General features: G+C 51.8%; 1 protein-coding gene across 3 annotated transcripts in view; it reads left to right on the top strand.

Annotated features, from left to right (window-relative positions):
• Positions 1-401: 401 nt before the first annotated feature.
• The window catches only part of CELF5 (CUGBP Elav-like family member 5), a 36420-nt gene continuing 15873 nt past the window's right edge, over positions 402-20948 (top strand). Inside the window, exons 1-3 of one of the 3 annotated variants that reach the window (XM_057377599.1) lie at positions 402-687; positions 6950-7032; positions 18065-18113. In XM_057377599.1, the coding sequence (XP_057233582.1) occupies positions 402-687; positions 6950-7032; positions 18065-18113 (418 nt within the window). Of the gene's footprint in view, positions 688-6949; positions 7033-18064; positions 18117-20948 lie in introns of all 3 variants that reach the window. The other 2 variants (XM_057377598.1, XM_057377601.1) reach the window with 2 other exon arrangements.

Here is a 20948-nt window from a genome sequence, read left to right as displayed (position 1 = left end):
CTGGTGCCGAGGMACCGAGAAAAATGGGGCGAATGCTAATTTCTGACACGGATGTGGAGCGGCTCTGCCTTCGTGGGTGCTCAGAGCTCTCCCCTCGCTCCCGGGCCCTAAAAACACAGTTCATCCTCCCGCGGGGATGGGTATCGCGGCGGTGACAGCCGCCTTTTCTCCTCACCCACGCCGCTTTCACCACGCTCCCGGCCGGTGTGGAGTGACCCTCCCGGGGGTCTCCCGGTGCCTGGGCCGCTGCCCCCCGCTCCTGAGGGGCCCGGCAGGGGGCGCTGTGGCGCGGCTCTTTGTGGCGCCGCGGCGGCGGCGCTGGCGGCGGGGCCGTTCCCGCCGCGCTGCCTCCCCCGCCCGCCCGCCCGCCCGCCCGCCCGCAGCCGCGCCGGGCGCGGGGCATGGCCAGACTCACCGAGGGCGAGGCGAGGAGGCAGCCGCCGCCGCTCCCGCCAGCGCCGCAGCCGCCGCCGCCGCCGCCGCGCCGAGCCTCCCCCATGAGCAGCAGCGGCGGCGCGGAGCCCCCGGCGCAGCCCGACAGCATGAAGGACCTGGATGCCATCAAGCTCTTCGTGGGGCAGATCCCGCGCAACCTGGAGGAGAAGGACCTCAAGCCGCTCTTCGAGCAGTTCGGCAAGATCTACGAGCTCACCGTGCTCAAGGACCGCTACACCGGCATGCACAAGGGTGAGAGCCCGGCGCGGCGCGCACAAAGGGGCGGCGGGCCCCGGGTCGCTCCACGCGTGACCCACCGCGATGTGCTGCTCTCCCGCACCCCYCGCGCCCCTCAGCGGGGTCTGGCGGCCCCCGATCCCCTGCTCGGGAACGCGTCCGCATCCCCAGCGCCGGCGGGCGGGGTCCGGCAGCCCCCTGAGGGAGCCCCACCGAGCCCCCCGGCCGCGGCCCGCGCCCCGCCGGCTGCCCGGGGCCTGTCGCCCGCCCGTGGGCTGCGGTGACAAAGGCGCCGGTGGCAGCGTGGGCCGGGCCGGGGCTGCCGCGGGGGCCGCAGCGGGATCCAGGCTGGGCTGCTGGCCGCCCCCTGAGGGGGCTCGGACCGGCCCAGACAGGGGCTCGGCGCTGCGGTTTTGAAACCCGCGCAACAAAGAATATTGGCCGCCAATGTGCTGCTGCTGTCAGTGGCGTTTAGGGTAGGTGAGGGGCCTTCGTGRTGGCACACGGGGAGATGAGGGGGTCTTTCTTCGCTGAAGGACCTTTAGTGGGTGCTGAAAAGTTTGAAGAGGCTCCTTTAGCCTCGCTTATTGTTGTGTTTTTATGCTGAAGAGCTGTCGCGTTCCGTGTGGCAGCTCCCTTCAGTAGAGCGGCCCTACCCCACCCCAGCAGGTGTTTGGGATCTTGTGACCAGCACGGCTCCAGCCAGGAWGGGAACTCGCAGAGTTGTTTGCTGTAAGATCCGAGGGGGTGATGACAGCCTCGCTCCCTGGCACAGGTAGAACAATCTGCAGGGATCCTACAGTGAGTGCCCTGAAAGCTGTCGGTGCTCAGCCTGGGCTGCTGTGCCCTAAAATGATCTGTGACGGAGCCATGTGTTGGTGCATGCTGGAGGGAGTGTGCCATGCCCAGTTCTGATGCCTCAGATTTAGGAGGGAGGGTAGGAAAAACTGGGTGCCTTGACAACAAGAACCGTTCTAGGCTGACCAGAGAGGGTAAAGGACAAGAGAAAAACAAGTTTATTTTCAAACAAAAGGCCAAAATCTTAACTCCAGCACAAAAGGAAAACACTTCCTCATTGAAGCCTGTGGGGGCTGGGCTGACACGAATTTAGCTGAAGAAGTGTGTCTGGTTGTGACTGAAGAACGAGGATGCCATGTGCTTGTGTCTCTGTGTGCAAGGAACTGCATCCAAACCTGCTGCCAGGTGACTGAGAGTTGAAGGTTTCAACTCAGCAAGGAGGAGAATGGGCCCAAGGCAAGAGGCAATTGCACATTTCATTCCAGTTGACATCTTAAATATAGACTGTGTGGTTTGAGGTCAGCTTCCAGGCAGGCGACAAATTCTGGGGATCTGCTTAGGTATGGAAATTAGAGGGGGCAGCAGTGGTATTAGCCAGATGTGTGTGATGTTAAATGCAGGATTTCTGCAGCAGAATGAATACATCCTTTTGGTTCTAACGTTTTTATGAGTGGATGCAGGTGTTGATGGTCAGGGGTTGTTCTGTCCAGAAGAGGCTGTTGAGATGTGTACGTTCTGTGGTGGTTGTTGTAGGGTTGTTTCCACACACCTTAAGTTCCCTCTGCCCCTCCTCGTCCTTTTYTGTACCAAGGGAGAGGCTGGGATTCCTTCCCTGGTGTAATGAATTTGCATGTAGATCCTCAGCCTGTTTTGGGAACAGCCTCTCCAAAGAAGTCATCCTTCACAAGGAAGTGTGTGGGGGTTTAGCATGCAGTGAGAGAATCACATCCATAATCCAACCCACCCTGATGCCTGATCACTCTCATTTACCAGATCTGGCTGCAGTGGCTCGGGCTCCATGCAGGAGTGCCATCCTGGTGAGGAGCTGCTGCTGGCATCAGCAGGCCTGGAGGGTGCCAGGCCTGACCCAGGAGCTGCAGTGGCCTGGAGCATTGTCACAGCCACTGATCAGGGGACACTTTGTCTGCAATCTCSTTCCTGCACTGTACACAAGCCATAACCTTTCTGGGGCAGTTGTAGCAGCAGACTCAGTTTTCTCTCCCCACRTTCCCTGATCTGCAGTGAGATCCAATTGACAGCTCACATGCAGCTTCCATCTGCTTTTTTTCCCTTTCTCTCCCCAAAGGGGAGGAAGCAGTTGTGTGAGAAGCCAGCGCTGCTGGTGATGCCCAGCATGTCCTCTTGTGTTCCCTTGCAGCTTGACATGGAGCTGAGCAGCCACCTCTGCCTCCAGGGAGGAGAAGAGGGTGGAAAAGGTCTGCCAGGGAYTGGAGGTGTGAGTTGGGCTGCAGTGTCCAAGAGCTGGTCCTGTATGGGTGTTGAGAATGGATGAATCCGATGGAAACAGAGGGGAATCTTACAGATGTAGAAATGTGAGCTCTGCTATGAAATGGTTTTGTTAGTACCTGACTAGTCATGTCTCAGCAACCTAACTACTRGCAGCTGATACTGTTCTAGCCTAATATTATTCACGAGGCGGTTTTTCTATTTATGTTAATCACAGATGCATTTGCATGTTAATGGCAGTGTTTGTCTCAAAGCTAATATTTTCATGGGAAGAGCAGGGAGGTGTTTGAACAGGCTTTTGGAATGGGTCAGGGGAGGCTGAGTGGGGAGAATCAAGTGGAAATTTTTGGCCTTGTGTTCCAGGATGAGGCAGAAGGCAGTTCCTTCACAAGTGTCAGCTGGATGGGTTTCCTAGGAGTGCTCATGGTAGGGAAAGTGGAGAGATTAAGGAGTGTGAGATGCTAAACTCAGGGGAATATTCAGCAGGGGTAGAAGCAGCCCTCTTGCAGGCGTGTGGACAGATGGGTGGCTTTCCCAGAGGGCAAGGATACAACAACGCCCTCAGCCCAACTTGCCTCCCTGGCAGCCCAGTTTTGACTGAGCTTCTTGGAGATTAGCTCCCCACTGGCTCCATGCTTCCCCTGCTGAAGTATTTGATGTGATTTGTGATGCTAAGCAGAATCTAGAGATCCCTCTCCCCTGCAAACTGGCAGCCTTTTCTTGCTCAAGGCTTTAGACTGCTGATGTGTGGAGTAATGTTTAGGATCTGTAGGGACTGTAAATTCCAGAGTCAATGTGTAGTTTGTAGGAAGGATCAGGCACAGAATTATTTTTTTTTCTGCAGTCTCTTGCAAGTGGAACTAGGCAAGATTCTGCCTTCAAGGAGCTGGGAACCCTCCTGGAGCCTGTGGAAGTTGGGTGGTGTCACTTAAACTGGTGGGACAGAGGTTGTTTTAGGACTCTTTGGCAGAATAATGGTGGCCTGGCTTTACAGACAGTGCTCTGCRTGCTGGGAATGGGTCAATGGCACTGCCTGGGTGCCTGGGACCTTCCAGGCTGACACTTCTTAACACCCTGAGCACTTTCTAACAGCAYGTCCTGTGTCTCAGCAGGCACAGCTGACTTGGTGTTAGAAGTGCCCAAAGGGGCATCAGCCTGTCGGTCCAGCTTGCTGTGAACTAAAGCAGGAAATGTGGAAGTGAGAAAACCTAGTGAGAGKGACAGGCTCCTCTGCACCTCTGTGGACATCTCTTCACTCTTGAGCAGGTCTTTGGGTGGCTCAAAGTGTTAGGAGCCCAAAGAACCCTTGAAAGATATGGTGAGCAGAATCCTGTCACAGCATCCCAGGGAGGGGCTGAAGAATTAGTGTGGAAGAGATAATGGCACTTCAGGAAGGATGTTTCTTTTCCCCACAATTAGATCACAGTGTTTCTGCCAAACCTTTTCCTGTATTTCTGACCMAGACTTTGCAAAGAGAATGGAATTGCCTCTTGCATCCCACCTCCAACACTTGTGGTTGTGGAAGACAGTAATCTTGTTTTCCAAAAGACATAGCTGACATCTTTAGCTCCCTCCTTTCCACAGGCATTACAGCCTCCCAGATTCTTCTTGTTGGGGAAGTAAGAATGAGATGAGATGAATGAGATGAGGTGAATGAGAGGAATGTCTTCARACCTCAAAGCTGAGAGACATGAAGAGCTCGGGGATGGAGCAGTGGACCAGGCTGTGCCTATATGAGGGGCTGCCTGAGTGCTGTTTCATGCTTGGGTGAAGGGAAGGAGCACAAGCTGGCTTCTGCTGAGCAAATTGCCACATCCTTGTAAAGCACAGCAGCAGTGAGGATTGCCCTTGGGTTGAAGTTGGAGTGGGGCATCTTCGTGCTCCACAGTTACAGGGTGTGTCTATCTCTGGAAGATGCTGTCTCTTGGTACCTGAGCTCCTAAACGATGAATGATATTACTAGGGAGGGATTTCATGTCACTTCTTCACATAGATGCTGTGGGATGTAGGTGTTGCTGGATTTGACAAATCTCTGATCTGGCATGATGACCGTACCTTCGGAGTGTTTTTCCTTTATCCCCACTAAATGGTGTGCTTTTGTCCAATYCTCATTTTTAGCTTGTCCTCCATGGACTGAGGTTTTTGAGCCTGACAGTGTGTTTTACCTCAGTTTTGACATTCCTGAGCACTGGAATATGAGATTCAAGGATGGGATTTGCATGTTTCATGTAGACTTAACTCTGCTCCCATCCTGAGTTTTCATAGGTTTGATGGCTGAGGCTCCTGAAGCAGGGATGGTGTGTTTTCACTGCACGTGGACATAGTACCAATGCACTGAAGCTCTTAGTGGAATAAATTGCTTATTCCCAACTGCTGACTTCAGAGTTTTGMGAGCTAAACCTGACCCAAATTGTCTTAGAGTGAGTCTTGTATGACTTGCAAAGTAGCAGACTGGAGCAGCAGGTGGAATTGGGTAAGCATCCGTGTTTGACACTTTGGTGACCAGGCCTTCAAATCTGTTAGAAACAGGTCATAGAGGTCAGAGAGTCTGGTCCCTGRTTATAGAGGTGCTTTTGAAGCTTCATGTCAGAGCAGTCAGTGGGGAAGAATGAAGGCAGAGGGGAACTTCCACACCACAATGGAGCCAGCTGCCTTTGCCAGGAGCAGTTGAGTTTACCTGCATTCTTCCTGGCCTCACTGCATTTGTTAAATTACCTGTTGGTCCCACGTTTGATTTTGGTGCAGCATTCTTGGTTCACAACCTGGGCAAATCAGGAGCTTTAATTACCTCTTAGAGATATTTAGTGCTTGCATACTGTTTATGCAGGTTTGGGATGGAAGAACAGGATAATTGTGTTGCTGTGGTTGGGATTGTCCTGAGGAGCTGCTTTCTGCCTGTTGTGTTGTGTACCATGGACTCCCACTGGGGTGGAGAGGCGGGATCCACCTTTGGATCCATGGAGAGCTGAAGCAGATTTGGAGTGCCCCAAGCACAAGAATGTGGAGGCAAAAAAATGAGTCTGTCTGGCCCTAACAACGCATCTGCAGCCCCAGCACAGCAGTGTAGGCAGGGCTGTTCTGCAGCAAGCCAGAGGGACTTGTCCTGCCTTTGCTTGGGATGTGGAATGCCACTGGGGATAGGAGGGGGGTGAGTGAGSGGGTCAGATGGATTCTATTCTCCAGTGCTTTGCCTCTCCTCATCTGAAACAACTCAAGTGATGGAGCTTCAGGCACCTCCCTGGGGAGATCATTCCACAGTCTAAATCTCTTTCTGCTAGGAAATGTTTCTTGATAACCAGCCAGATTTTTCCTTTGCTTATTCTTAGCATCAGAGCACCCAAAGATGATCCCTCTTCTTCCTGGAGGGGCTACCACTCCTCCCCTCCTCCCTTGGCTCCAGAATTCGGCTGAGATGTTGAGTCATATCTTGACTAAGAATGTCAGGATCTGGCCTTTTCTGTGTGGTTTTCATCTGGCTTCTTAAGTTGGCCCTTGCAGAATGCATGATGCTTTGCTGGGCTCTGTATTTCCCTTGTCGTGCATATGTAYGTTGGTGTGTGTTTGTGTGCATCATATGGCACAGAAGGCCAGGCCTCTCCTCCTATAGCTTTCCCTGATTTGTGAATCTGGATCATGGAGYTTTTGTATAATCCTAAAATCCCAGATACGTTTCTTCTTTCCTTGCTTCTTTTTTTAATCAGTAATCGTGCTGGTCCTTGCCTCTCCCCTGATCCTTGTGTTTGGGATTGTTTCTGCCACAGACAAGATCAGCTTCCCTTTTGCTCTCCCATCGTGTCTCACCTTATTCAACATCTGTGTCAAACCCACTKGGTTCACTGGGACCCTTTTCCAGCTCTTAACAGACTTTAGATGTGGCCTGCAAGTCCTTTAATGTTCTTTCTTTGTCTTTTTTTTTCCCTGGAGCCTTAGACACATCCAAATTACATAACATTTGTGGTGATGTTCATCTGCAACTGCCTGTCTAACTTGACACTCGCTGTATCTGCTGCAGGTTGTGCATTCCTCACATATTGTGCCAGAGAYTCTGCCATCAAAGCCCAGACAGCGCTGCATGAACAGAAGACTTTGCCAGGGGTAAGTCCCAGTGAATTGTCTGGAGATGATGCCGTGGGCAGGAGAGTGGGGAGAATCGAGGGTGAGAAGTGGCTCAGATCAGTTTTCTTGCTTGTGAAAGAGAAGGGTGTTTCAGGGGGTAGAGCAGGGATATGGGAGTGGAAGCACAGCGCTGTTCTTCACAGAGCTGCTGCCTTTTTTCTCTGGCCAGGCCTGTTTCTCTGCTGCTCTTTGCTCGCTGTGGTGTGATGTGACACCTTCAGTTTTCTGTCCCTGTGGGATTTAGGAGGGGAGTGTGTGGGTGCAGCCTGCACAGTGGGCATTGCTGGAAAACTTRAAAGAGATAAGATACCAGACTGCTTTTCCAGGTGTGCAGAACCTCCTGGTGCATCCAATTCTACTCTGCCATTGCCCTGCAGGGTGCCTGGACAGRCTTGTGATGCAGTGGCTGAGTTGGATCAGCCTCTCAAAAATAAAAAAAGTATATTTGCCACATACCATTGTTTGGAAGAGAAGTAGATTATTTAGGTGAGAGTAGGACTGCTGGTCTCTTCTGGGTCTTGCTCACTCCACAGCTGGTCTTGGGATCAAAGTGCAGTGGGGTTTACAGTGTGGAACAGGTCCTTCCTTGCCTGGCAGTCCTCTGCCTCCCTGGGACCTGCTGGAGAGCTAAAAGGAGTTCTGGATTGTTGCCCTTCCCATTTTGGTATGATTTAAGAGCTTTGACTGGGCAGTTCCCTTGCTGTACTGAGGGGGTTGATCAAGCACATTGAAAGGATTCATTTGGAGGTGAGTAGGAGGAGGAGTTGGGTACTTATAGATAGAAGCTCACAGGAGGCCCTGAGTGCTCAAGGCAACAGAATAATTAATGTAAACCAGGGGTCTCTCGAGGGTGGTTAGGAATTCTTAACCATAACATTTCCTCTTTAACCCATACAGGTTCAAAGAGCTTTCCTCATCTCTCYCAGCAGCTCTCAAGACCTCTATACACACACACATCCTTTTCTGTACTTGTTTACCTGTGCTTTTTTTTTGCATGGGCCTGTGCTGGCGTTTGACTGCTGGAAAAATGCATGAAACTTAATTACCACTCAACAGGATCCTTATCTCAGGGCAKCCAGGGGGAGGAGTACAGATAACCAGCACAAATCTGCCTGAGTTAATCTTATGTGATGGGAAATGGTCAGCTTTTTGAGCTAAAGCAATGTAAGCTTGTGTGTTGGTCCAGGGCAGAACTGACAGTGTCTGTAGGAACAAGTCAAAGAATGGAGGAGCAGTTGAGAGGAGTTATGGTGCAGTGGGGAAGTCAGAAATGTCTCTGAAAAATTATTCATGTGAGACCTGCTGGATTGAAGGCAATCTCAGTTTTGCTACATCGGGAATTTGTTGCATGTTTCACTGTGTTCTCTGCTGTCTGTGCTCTCAGGGGTTGTAGAGAGCTGCATGGAGCARTGTTTAAAGCAGCAATTTATCTATGATGTGGTGATCTAAAGGCTTTTTATGTTAAGGGAGGTGTAAGACACTGCCTGGGAACAGTGAGAAGTCTGTGGTAGGTGASTACTTTTGAACATGCTTGTCTGGAGACAGTTAATGAGCAGTGTGGTGTAATTACGTTTCAGGATTAGGATGAAGATGAGCYGTGCTGCATTTGGAGCTGTCTATTTTCAGGCTGCCAATACACCACTTCATCACATTTAGTTTCTTTTGTTCAGTCCCTCAGTGACCGAGAAGGCACAGTTCTCTCTCCCTTCGGTCATTTAGGGATGGTTGCTTGGCCTGGACATGGGCTGGGTGAGCTGAGGTAGCTTTCAGCTGTGCTTTGCTGGTGTTTGTGTAGCATCACCCATCCTTCTGGCCCAGCTGATCACGGGGAACACTTTGGGAATGAATCACAGACAGGAGCACCAGGCAGTTGCTTCCCTATTTTGGGAACAAGGCCATAAAATTTCGTCTCTGTACATTGACATCTGGATCATCTTTGGATGAGCTCTGGGGCAAAGCCTGTCCCCAGGAGTTCAGCCAGGACCCCAGCGTAGGGCAGAGCACAGAATGGACTGACCACACCACTGAGATTTCAGTCAATGGGCCACGGTCTGGTGAACAAGTGATTTTTTTGTGCATTTTACCCATATACTCCCTCTTTATTGCACATAGCAAAGTWGAAGGGTATATGAAGTGTGGGGTGACACAAACTATCACCTGAATGCATGCCCAAGCATCAGCAGGTTTAGAGACAGCTTTTAGAKGCAGCAAGGGATCAAACTGGCAGAGAAAGGATCATGTGCTGATCCTACACTTGCTGTTGTACCAGCAAGCAATTGTAGATGTCACAAGAACCRAAGTACCTTCCTTTGTTGGTCTCAGTGCAGGGAGCAGTGCTTTAACTCAACAGTTCATGAACCTGAATACAGATAAATTACTTTCATGGTCTAAACTGAGGATTTGGTAAGGACAGATTTATGGAATTGCTTTGATATGGTTTCTGAGAGATCCATAAGCTGTGATCAGGCAGGATTGTGGGTTTTCTTCCCAGTTTGGTCACTCTGTGTCCCCAAACACAGAGGTGTTGCTTAGGTCCTCCAGGTCTGATGCCACCAGTGTCAGCCCATCTGCAGGGCCGTGAGAACAGTGTAGCTTTCCTAAGCTTTTACATATATASTTATATTTTATATTTATATTTTAGGTTTTCCACATAAGTCAGTAGAAATCACCACGGTCTGTATTTGATCTTGTGCCATTTGGGGCAAGTTCTCTTTGTGTAAGATTAAAATTCTTCTTTGTTTCTAAATTGAAGGCTCTTGGATGTATAACTGAATGAAATTTAAGCTCTAAAAAGCTTATTTTTTGACAGTAAAGCTTAGCATTTTTTCTGAGGTAGACAGAATTTTGGCTTTTACACTCTTTTGTATGGGCCAATGTGTTCAGGGTRTAAAGCAGCAAGATTGTCATAGAATTTGTCAGGTCAGGAAAGACCTGTGAGATCATTGAATTCAGCCATTAATCCAGCACTGCCAAGTCCACTAAACCATGTCCCTAAATGCCACATCTACACATCTTTTAAATCTCTGGCAATGCTGACCCAACCAATCTCACCTGTACAGCTGTATATTGTATTTCTAAAACACCTGTACTGCCCTCAGAGCTTGAATTGTTGAAATCAGGCCCTTAATGCTTTTTTTCCTAAATCCAGTGTCCTCTTCAGCTGCCAGCCAGCCCAGCAGGGCAGTGTTTCACCTTCTCCCCACTCCCTGGCACACTCCTCCCTGCCTCAGTGAAATGATATTATATCTCAATAACCCATGCCTTTGATTCGTGATTGTGCCTTCACTTTGCTGAGTTCTGAAAGGAATTGGAGAGGTTATTAATGACACACAGTGATCACACAGCAASTTAAAGCCTCTTGCTAAGTGAAATTTGAGGGAAAAGCATCCAGCTTTTCAATATTTCGCAGAAACGCTTTATGTCTCTTTTCATTTGCAGCCAGACAGTTGCAAATTACATAAAATTGCTCCTGAAGAAGAAGAGGAAGAAGAATAGAGGGGAGGAAGTGGAGGGGGGGAGGTTTAAAAAAGTAATTCTTTTGGCAAGGTACAGTTACAGTTTTATTTCTATGCAGAACAAAGGAAGGCCTGCTGAAAGGTAGGCAAGTAAGTGGCAGAAATTGGTATTGATCCAAGCTGGGAATACGGGCAGTTTAAGAGCAGTGATGAGGGTACTGAAATGTGGCTACATCACAGGGAGAACTCATGGATGCAGGGACACAGGAATGGAAAATTACAGAGAGCAGCAGCATGAGAGCAGAGAGAGAGAGACTCTGGGAATGCACCAGGGGTTGAGAAGCTGCAGCACTAATTCAGGTGGTTGGGCACAAGGATTAGTGCAGGGACCCAGCAGAGCTYGAGCAGAGGGCATCCCTGTGGGCAGGCTGTGTCCTGTGCTGCCAGGAGCAAGGGCTCACTGGGCCATCTGTCAGGATCCACAGCCCGTGGTGGGTGGAGGGAGTGCAGGTGACTGGAGAGACTTTGGTGGAGAGGGCAAAGCATCTCGTTCTTCCCTCCCCTCTCGTTGCTGCTCTAAAGCCAGCCTGGACCAGTATTTCTGAAAGTTCCAGCTGGCCTAAATGTTTGGCTGAGGTTTGAAGCTGGTCCCCAGTTGTTAATCTCAAACAGGGTGGAGAAGTTTCTCCCATGTCCATCCTGCAGGTTTGACAGACAATGTCAGCACGTTCCTGAGTGCCGTGCAACCTTATCAGGTAGCAATACAGAGAGTGTGCCAAGGCTATCTCATGGAAATAGCAGCACCAGGGCATGAAGGGGCCAAAGCAGCCCCTGGGCAAGAAGCTGCAGAAGTGCCTGTTGAGTGCAGAGGGAATTGGAAATGTTTGTGCTGCTGAGGGTTTGGCTTGAGGGGCTGGGAACTCTCAGTGAGGCAAGGCAGCTGCCCAGTGAATGCCTGCACTGAAGATCAARCTGCCAAGGCAGACACTGCCTCCTGTTCCCTATGGAATGGGAAGAACAGTGAAATTAAAGATCAGCACCCATTCCCACGTGCTGGCCGAGTGGACACATGCAGGCTCTGTCCTGTGCACAAGGGGTCTTCCTTTCTCTGGAGAAATTGCTGCCCTTTGCACAGCCAGGCCCTGGCATCTCCTTGCAGCACAGAGCTTTGACTTTTGCCTCCCAGAGCTGGGTCTTTGCTGGTGATCTCACTTAAATGTGCTTGTGAACACCCCTGTACCTGCACAGCAGCCCACACAGACCTTGATCTTTGCAAAGGCTCCACATTCCCACCTCATGGGGTGTGTGCCTGCACACAAGTGTCTGTAAATACAGATATGGATGGGATCGTAGGATAATTTATGGTGGAAGAGACCTCTGGGGTCTCTGCTCCAACCCCCTTAAAGCAGGGCTGACTACACCAGATCACTGAGGGCCTTCTGCAAATGAGATCTGACTGTCTCCAGGGGGATCCTGCAGTCACCTGGGGCCTCTTTTCTAGTCTGCCAGCACCCCTAAAGGGAAACAGCTTATCTCATATCAGCCCAGAGCTGGCTCTGGGGATTCATGTGGTGGTGCTGTGGCTTGGGCCCGTTTTGGGTGGATTTTCCCGTGGGTGCATCATTATCGCCGGAGGTTTTGCTCCGCTCGGATTGTCGGTGTTAGTGGTTGCCAAGGGAACTGGCACAGCCGCTCTGTGTGCAGGCAGAGGGTCCTCCCTGTGCCTGGCCCGCTCTGTTCCATCAGCAGAGATGTCTTTTCCTGGCTGCTGTCATTACCCTGCCATGGGGGAGGAGAAGGGCAGGGCTGCAGCAGCCCAGTGGTACCTGTGACCCTTCCAGCAGAGCCAGGAGAGACTGTGCAGGCTCTGCCACCATCAGCTGGGACACTTGTGCCCTTCTCCAGCTTTCTGGGCTCCTTGGAGGCTGCAGCTTGTACACAGAGAAGCACCTGAACGTGCTCACTGGACCAATGGTGCAGCAGTGAGCMCAGGAAAGGCACAGGGTGCTGGGTGTCTTTTCCAGTGGAAAGATCAAAGCCAGCTGAGTGTGGCAGTGCTCCCAGCTTTTCCCCGTGCAGCTTTCTTCCACTTGCTTGGAGTAACTTGGTGACCATCCCACAGCATCTAACTCCTGCTTTTTGCACACCTGCAAAGCACTTTCTACCTTGCTGGGAGTGACTCTTGTGATAAATCTTGGGCAGGTCTCTGTCYCTGCTGAAGCAAGATGCTGCAGCTGACACAGGACTGTGAGTCTGAGCATYTAGCTGTGCCTGGCTCCTCAGGCCTATGGCTTTCTGGAGGCCAGAACGATCTCTTCTGGTCTTGATGAACTTTCTAGAGGAGCTTTTGGGTTTTTAGTTTCATCACTCCTTCAACAATCTTCCTTGAGCTGTGCAGGCAGGAGCTCTGTGGTTTGTACTCTGGGATTCACATCCTGCTTCTGCCACAGACTTCCAGCATGTTCTTCATCACCACATGCCTCGATTCCTCCACCTGGAACACACTGCTCATAATTATCCTTGTCTCCTCCATAGTGGGATTGAATGAGGTGAATTCATAAGCAGCCTTTAGAGCTGTGCCAGAACTTGGTACTAATGTTGCTCGTGTTTTTGTAGGAGGTAACTYCCCTTTCTCAGGGAAGGATGGTTCTGGACAGGACTAAGGCACACAGAGATGTCAGTGGAAAGATGCAAGTAGGATACTCGAGCACTGAGACTGGCACCAATCCATCCCTGCTTGCATTCCCGATCAGAAACRGAATCCAAATGAACAAATCAGCATTTAGATCTGTGTGCTCTGCCCAGTTAGATGTGATTATGATCATTCAGGCAGGGCATTTTTAACTGGCTGGAGGAGGACAAACCCACAATTTGTAAAGCTGGAGAGCCCAAGACCTAATTCTGCCAATGGCCTTGGATGCCTTTTGGTTCGTGACATCCCAGAGGAGCCAGCCTGCATTGTGTGTTTCATACTCTCTGCTTCTGACCCTCTTAACACTGTGAGGTTCCCCTGCATTGCACCTAAGGGGCTATTTTACATCACTTACTCGTAATTAATAGAGAGGCTTGCCCTGCTGTCCCAGGGGGCTTTTCCCTTCCATCCAGCTTTTGCAGTTTGAAAGCTGAAGAAGCGGGATCTGGGAGTCACTGCTTCTCCTTGAAGGACAGGGCTACCAGATTGCTGAGCTGACTGGCACCTCATGCTGGGCACTGATGTAAACACGGGGAGCCAGTTCACATCCAGAAGTCATTTTCGGGGTGTGGTTAGACAAGTGGTACATTTTGGCCTTGGTGAAACCAATAGCAAAGCTTCCTCTGACTTTAGGAGTGCCAGAAATTTTCCTTAGACCTTGATCACAGGGGTGGGGGAGCATTTCCTCAAAAGCAGGGAGGAAGCCCAAACAGAATGGGTTCGCTCCTTTTCTGTGCTTACATATCCTGGGGATGGGGTGGGATGTAATCCAGGTAATTGTCATCAAAGCCTCTCAGCCTTGCCTGTTCCCTGGAAGTCTCTGGGCTGCAGTGGCTCTCCCAGTGGGTGTCTCCTCCCAGCTCCCTGAGCCTGCACAGCACATGTGGCTGCTGTGCTTTGTGTGATGCTCCCGAGGTCAGGATGGCCYCATCCCCATCTGGCTGCCCTGCTGCTTCCCACCAGTAACCCCTCAGAAATCCTACAAAGGCTGCGGGCTTGTGAGAGGGAGAGTGGTGCAGGCAGAGAAACATTGTCTGTGAGAGCTGTGAGCAGGGGAGGGACAGCTGTGCTGGGAAGTTGTGTATCCAGCCAGGAGGGAAATGTGAGGGAGAAGCTGGAGCAGGGCAGTAGGAGCTGTGCTGCCCATCTGGTGCCCACTGCTGCTCCAGAGGATTTCCTGAGTGCAGTGGGTCACGGAGCTGACAGCCCTTGGAGTGTCATCAGCACAGGGTAAAGAGGATGCTGAAGTGTGAGGGTGAGGGACTCGGGGCAGGGGACATTTGGCCCACAGTGTCCTGACAGCATGTGCTAAATGTTAATGTGATGTTCTTAAGAAATGAAGACTAATAATGCTCAGCTGAATAATTTAACAGGGAAGATGAAGCTCCGCTTGTGAGGCAGGTGCAGGCTCATGAATCATTTGCTCGAGTTCTCCATCCTACATGTGTGCTCACCTGTGTGTTYCTGTGTGGTAAAGGCATCCAGGTCTGTGCATGTCTGTCTGCTCCACCGTGGGGATTTAATGCAGAGGCAGGTCCTCCCTTCTGCCCTGTTCTTCTCTTTCTTCCTCAAATGGAAGAGGTAAAGCCTGACCATCCTCACTCTGTGCTCCTGGAGGGGACAGAGCTCTTTGTCTCAGACCTGTATACAAAATGTAGGGCCCTCCAGGGACAGTTCTCCAGGCCTTGAGACCTTTGTGATTGAATTAAAGCTGCTGTAGAGCCTTGGATAATTTGTTCATCTTTGGTAAAAACATGGGACTTAGAAGGATTAAAGTGGTGGTGTCCTTTTCCTGGAAACCTCTGGGTGTCCCCTTCTGTGCAAGGAGGACCATGTCTGCCTCTGCCTCATCTGGGAGACCTCCTRTTTCAGGAAGAAGCAGGCAGAGAATCCTGCTGCTCTTGTCCAAGCCTCAGCATCTGGACAAATTTCTTGCATCTTGTTTTCTTCTCTTTACTCTCATCTCCCTGAGCAGATGAAGCCCAGAGACCTGAGCTCAGGTTGGTGGGTGTCTCTCAAAGTCACACAACCACAAGCCTTGACTGGAGCTGTCAAGGCCTCTGGAAATGGGCAGCCCTTCACTGAGAGCTTGGTCTGACATGGGCAGAGGGAAAGTCTTCCTGTGCCCACCCCAGGTGCTGTTTGAGATGGGCAAAAGAGGAGSTGTGGCTGCAGCTGAGGGATGCAGGGCAGCCCTGCTTCCTCTTTAACCCCAGCCAGGAGCTGYCTGCCCTCCAGATCTGCACCAGTATAACCCACATGGCTGTGCTRGCACTGCCACCTCTCCTGCCAGGGYRTYGTGCTGTGGCCCAGCTGTGGGCATGTCACCTCCCTGGGTCAATGGGGCACACTCGCCCATGGTGGCAGGTTCAGTGGGGTCAGCACCCCCGGGGTGAAGCCCCTGGGATGGGGGAAAGGATGGGGATGGACAGATGGGTAGAGGGGGCCCCTTCCCCAGAGATCATATCAAAATGTCTCTTTTGTGCAAAGCAGAGGGAATGCCCCCAAGAGCTGGTTTCCATGGCAACTGCAAATGTCAGGTTCCATGTGGTGAATAACCGTTTCCATGACAACACCTCCTTTATCCTAGGTGCTGGGAGCTGGAGTGACAGCCCTGTTGGGGGAGGGGACAGGGAGATGGCCTCAGGTACTTAACCTCCCCCTCGTCTCCCCCCATCCCTCCCGACTCCTCGCCCTCAGCCCTGCATCCCTGGGAGGGTGCTGCTGGATGTGTGTGTGCTGCATTTCCACAGCATCCCTTCCGCCCCTCCTACCCCCGAATGGCTTYGGGGCTTTGGCTTCCTCACAGGAGCTGAGATCTGAGTCTGTCCCTCTGTCTCCCTCCCCATCAGCTCAGTTAGTTCAGCCCTGGGTGGAAACAAAACTATTGCTCGGTGCTGGGGGAGCAGTGGGATGTGACGTGGCCAGCTGCCTGTCTTGGCTCTGCACGGAGCCCTCTCCTCTGAGCACATCTGGGCTGCCTGCCCTCTCCCACTCAGCCTGCTCCCRCAGCTCTGCCAGCCTCAGCTCACACAGGCGGGCTGCCAGGGACCATGAGCAGTGACAGCAGCCTCTCAGCAAGGAAATCAGAGGCTTTGTGGAGCAATCTCTGACCGCAGACTCCTGAAGCAAAGAGGTGCCAGGCCCTTGGCAGCTCCTGGGGGAGCAGCGGCCCGGAGGTTGGCGAGTTCCAGTGCTGCGAGTGCCGGGGCCACATGGCAGCAACAGCAGGACATCAGGAGCTCTGCAAATCCGTGCTGCTGATCCTGAGTGGGGAAAGGACCTGCAGCCTCTCCCTCTTCCCTAAATGATTCAGCAGCTCTTGGGAGAGGGAGGTTGTTGTCTGTCGAGGCACAGCGCAGCAGCAGCAGCTCGGCCTTCCATTGGGGAGCTGCCAGCCCATCTTGGGGCTGTTATCAGCAGCCCCATGATCAATCCTCGAGGTGGGGGTTACGTGGGCCTGGTCCCAGCCTCTGAGGCCCATCAGTCGGGGAAAGGCAGCTCACAGCCCCCAGCTGCCAGGCTGTGTGCCATGCCATGCCATGCCAGYCTGTCACCTCCTGGTTGGCGTCTCTGTCCTGTGAACTATAGTTACCCCACGGATTTCCTCCAGCTGTTGGGAATGTGGGCTCTGCCTCTGGTTTCTGGCTCAGCCAGCACCTGGAGACTGACAGCCCTCCACATATTGCATGTTGGCTTCTAAACACATTTCAGTTAGTGACTTGTATGGCTTGATTTCATTTTCTGTTTTGTTGCTGTTTTTCCTCAGGGGGTTTCCTAAGAGAGGGGGCAGACTATGCCTGGACCTGCAGCTCATGTGCAGGCCTTCCCTGGGATATTCTGATTGTTTTTTATTATGAACGTCACTGATTCAGGTCACTGTCAGCCTCTGTGAATGATGCTGAGAGACACGGAGTGAGATTTGCTGGGAATGTGGAAATCTGCCCTGTGCACCATTCCTTGGAGGATATTCTGGTGCAGTTGGATCCTGCTAGCTRGGAAAGGAGGCTACAGCTTGTCAGCTGCCTCTCTGGGCAGCACAGGACACACAGACCTGCCAGCAGATGAGTTTTGCCCTGCTTTTCAAATCACACAGTTAAACCTGTGGGTTCCTTAGGGCAGTACTTCTGTCTTACCTGGAGAATCCCCACGCTGTGTGAGCTAAGCTGCCCTTCAGGCTTGTTTGTGGTTGGATTATTGCTGATGACACTAATGGCTGCAAGAAAAGGAAAAACCTCCTCTCCACACCCAAGCTAAAGGCATTTTGCCACTCTTAACCTGAGCATTGCCCCCGAGGGCCAGAGATGTTGCTGGAGAGCAGCACTGCCCTTCTCAAAAGCTACTCTGGTGCACAGAGCTCTGTTGGCATGAGGGCTGGGCAAGGGGAAACACGATGTGCCTGCTTGCTGTGCTGCTGCTAGCCCAGTTCAGAGGCAGCATCTCCTCCCTGCTGCAAGGACAGTAAGTGGCTCAATTAGGTGACGTGGCCGTGCCTGCATCGAGTCAGGGCAGGCACAGGAAGAGCTTCCAGGCACAGTCTCACCTCAGGCCACCCTGACCACTGCTCAGGCTCCAGTCACACRGTGATGAGCTGCTTCCTCAGAGTCCTTTCTTTGCCACTTGCAGCACCTGAGGAGGCAGAGGTTTATCCAGGAGAGCTGTTCTGTGGGGCGAGCAGCTGAGCAGGGAAAAGCGCCACATTTCTTTGGTGAAAAAATGCTCCCTTCTTCAAGGGTACTGGTTGCCATCACAATATCTTGGTTTTCCTTGTGCCACTTTGCTGCTGCCCTGTTGACAGTGCCTTTAGCAGCGTGTGCTGGGCACTGGGCCAAGCCATAACCTCTGCATTTCTCTTCCCTTGCAGATGGCGCGCCCGATCCAGGTGAAGCCAGCGGACAGCGAGAGCCGTGGAGGTAGTTGTCATCTCTCCTTGTTTCTCTTTTGGTGGCCCTGTGCTTGTGAGGGGGACCAGGGGACGAGATAGGGTCCTGAGCTGCCTTTCTGCATGAGGAGGAGTCTGTGTGTGTGTGGCAGAGATGTGGGGAGGAGGACAGTGTGGGGGCACAGCTGGACACAGCAGGCAGCTGCCAGCACGCCAGGTCCTAAGGGTGATGATGTGGCTGTCCCCTCCAGCCTTTCCCAGCTGTTTGAGGGTGCCATTCACCTGCCAGTCTGTCCCTGGACGTTACTGAAGGAGACCTGTGTGGCACTGGGGCTCTTGAAGCCCTTGGGAAGTGGTTCCTTCATTCCTACACCTGATCAGCCCAATGAAAGCCAGATCCCTGCAGCAGCAGTAGCTTTTTGACGTGTTCAGCTCACTGCTCTGCAGCTGATTCCCCTGTCTGCAGCTCCCTCCACTGCCTCCCCCATCACTGCTGAGCTGTCTCAGCCCTGCCATTCTCAGTCCTGCAGCAGCCCCCAGCACATTGTCAAGGCCAAATGCTGTTGCAGAAAAGATCACATGATGGGGAAATAATGTGTGAAGGGAAAGGATCCTGAGATGGAGGTGCTGTCAGCCTGCAGGGCACCAGCTTGGTCAGAGCAGCATATACTGAGAAGTTCAGAGCTGGAATGTTGGGATCAAGACAATCTGGTAATTTAATGGGGAGCTCTCAGCAGCTCAAATGCCTCCTCCAGGTGGAGAAGGTTYGCAACTTCAGCCCTTTCTAAATCCATTAACTCATTTTGCTTCTTTTCCTTGCCTTGCTGATCTATTTCTTTTCCTTTTCTCTCCATTCCTACATCTGTCTTTCCATCCCTTATGCTGTTGGTGCTGCCCCTGAAAGAAGTTTAGTAGAGGCAAGGGGAGGGTTTGTGTGGTGCTGTTTGTGCTGTGGGACAGCATGTCCTGCATGCTTTATTTAGATTTGGAAGGCTTTTGTTTTATATTTCTGAACAGTTTGTAGTGAATTTCAGTTACTGCACTGTCAAGAACGTGAGATATATTTTACATTTTAAATGAATGTGCTTGTTTGTGGTTGTGTGATCCTCCTTTTAAAAACACACCCACCTAGTATTAAATGTTGGGATGTGACATCTCTGAAATCGAGATGAAGCAGGTCAGCAGGTTAAAAAACAAGTTTGGAAACAAGCTTTTGGCCAAGGCACTGGGCTCTGAAATCTCTAAGCTTATGAAAAGTGCCACATTCCCAAATGATTGCAAATGTCAGAACATCAACTCTGCTTCCCATGGACAAGAACAGGAATCTTTGGAGTCTGAGCACCTGTCTCCTGCAGCCTTGCACCTCCCTTCAGGCTCATTGCAGAGCTCAAAAACAAGCAGCTCCCACAGGATCCAYGACAAACTGGATTTTTTCCTCAGGCAGGAGCAGCATCAAGACAGCACCCTGTGTTTGTCTGAGTCAGGTTGCTCTTCTGAAATGTTTCTGTCGTGATGCTCCACTTGTCAGAGAAGTGGATGAGCAACTTTGCAGATATGGGAAGAGCCATTCTCTGTAGCAATAGCCCCACGCTGCCAGSAGGTAAAAGAAGGATTTGGGGCAGGGCAGAACTGTATGGATTAGGAATTTATCAAGGGAATAGCTCCATGCATCAGTGAGGCACTGCTCTGCATTATCCTTGAAGGGAACCTCTTTTATACTCACCAGGGACTGACATTCCTCCAGCAAAGCACCCTGATTTAAGTACATGAAGTTAGAGCACCAGAATTTTGTCTCTTGGTCCAAGAAATGCTGGTTTTTCTGCCAAAGGGGCAGTTTTGGCCAAGCCCTGCAGGSGCTGTGTGGGGATGTCTGGATCAGTGTTCTTCATCCTGCAGAAAGAATTCTCTACAGAAAAGTTGCTGCCTGCATTAGTTCAAGAGTGGGACTTGTGATTCTGGGGCAGGCACTGTCAGCTTTTCCCTGCTCTCTGCTGGGAGGAGGTGGAACAGAGAGGGCAGAGGAGTTTGTGTGTGTGCCTGGAGCACTGGGCTGCACTGATGGGCCATGACAGGTAACCCAAACCATTCAGCACTGCCCGGGGCCAGGACAGCTCTGTGCTTCCCAAGATTTGCTGCATCCCACCCACAGCCAGGAGTGGGCATCCCTCTCTCCCTGCTGCCAGCTGTTGGCCAGAAACCTGAGCTCACTGGTTTTGTAGGAGCTGTGTCCAGTGTTTGTGTGCTCTCCTTCTTGTGCTGTGTCCAGTGTTTGTGTGCTCTCCTTCTTGTTCCTGTAGTACCTTCATCAACAACCAGCCCTCCTCTCCTGCTGCCTGCGTGGCTGATGGTGCCCAGAGCATGTTTCCATGGGAACTCGACAGTCAGAGATCACAGCGAATTTCCCTGCTCGCTGGACAGCACGGGAAATTGCCAATCAGAGGGTGAAAAGCTGGAGCGGTGGAGAAAGTGAAGGGGAAAACTGCAGGAGGGGAGGGTGTGCTGTTCTGAGGAGGGRACAGGAGATCTTCCAGGGCTGCAGAAATCCCTGCTGGGGAGCTGAGGAATGATGAAGCTGATGGCCTGAGAATGCCAGCGGGTTTGGGATCAGCCCTGAGAATGCCAGGGAGTTTGGGATCAGCCCTGAGAATGCCAGGGGGTTTGGGATCAGCCCTGAGAATGCCAGGGAGTTTGGGATCAGCCCTGAGAATGCCAGGGGGTTTGGGATCAGCCCTGAGAATGCCAGGGGGTTTGGGATCAGCCCTGAGAATGCCAGGGGGTTTGGGATCAGTGGCTTTAGGATCAGCAGATCAGGTGGAAGGGTTTGATAGCAGATCAGGTGGAAGGTTTGATAGCAGATCAGGTGGAA

This window comes from Malurus melanocephalus, unplaced genomic scaffold (assembly GCF_030028575.1).
Source record: "Malurus melanocephalus ecotype Western Australia unplaced genomic scaffold, MMel_1.1 scaffold_318, whole genome shotgun sequence".
NCBI classification, from domain to species: domain Eukaryota; kingdom Metazoa; phylum Chordata; class Aves; order Passeriformes; family Maluridae; genus Malurus; species Malurus melanocephalus.
Note: the sequence above shows the minus strand (reverse complement) of the source record. Positions and strands in the feature narration are given on the sequence as shown.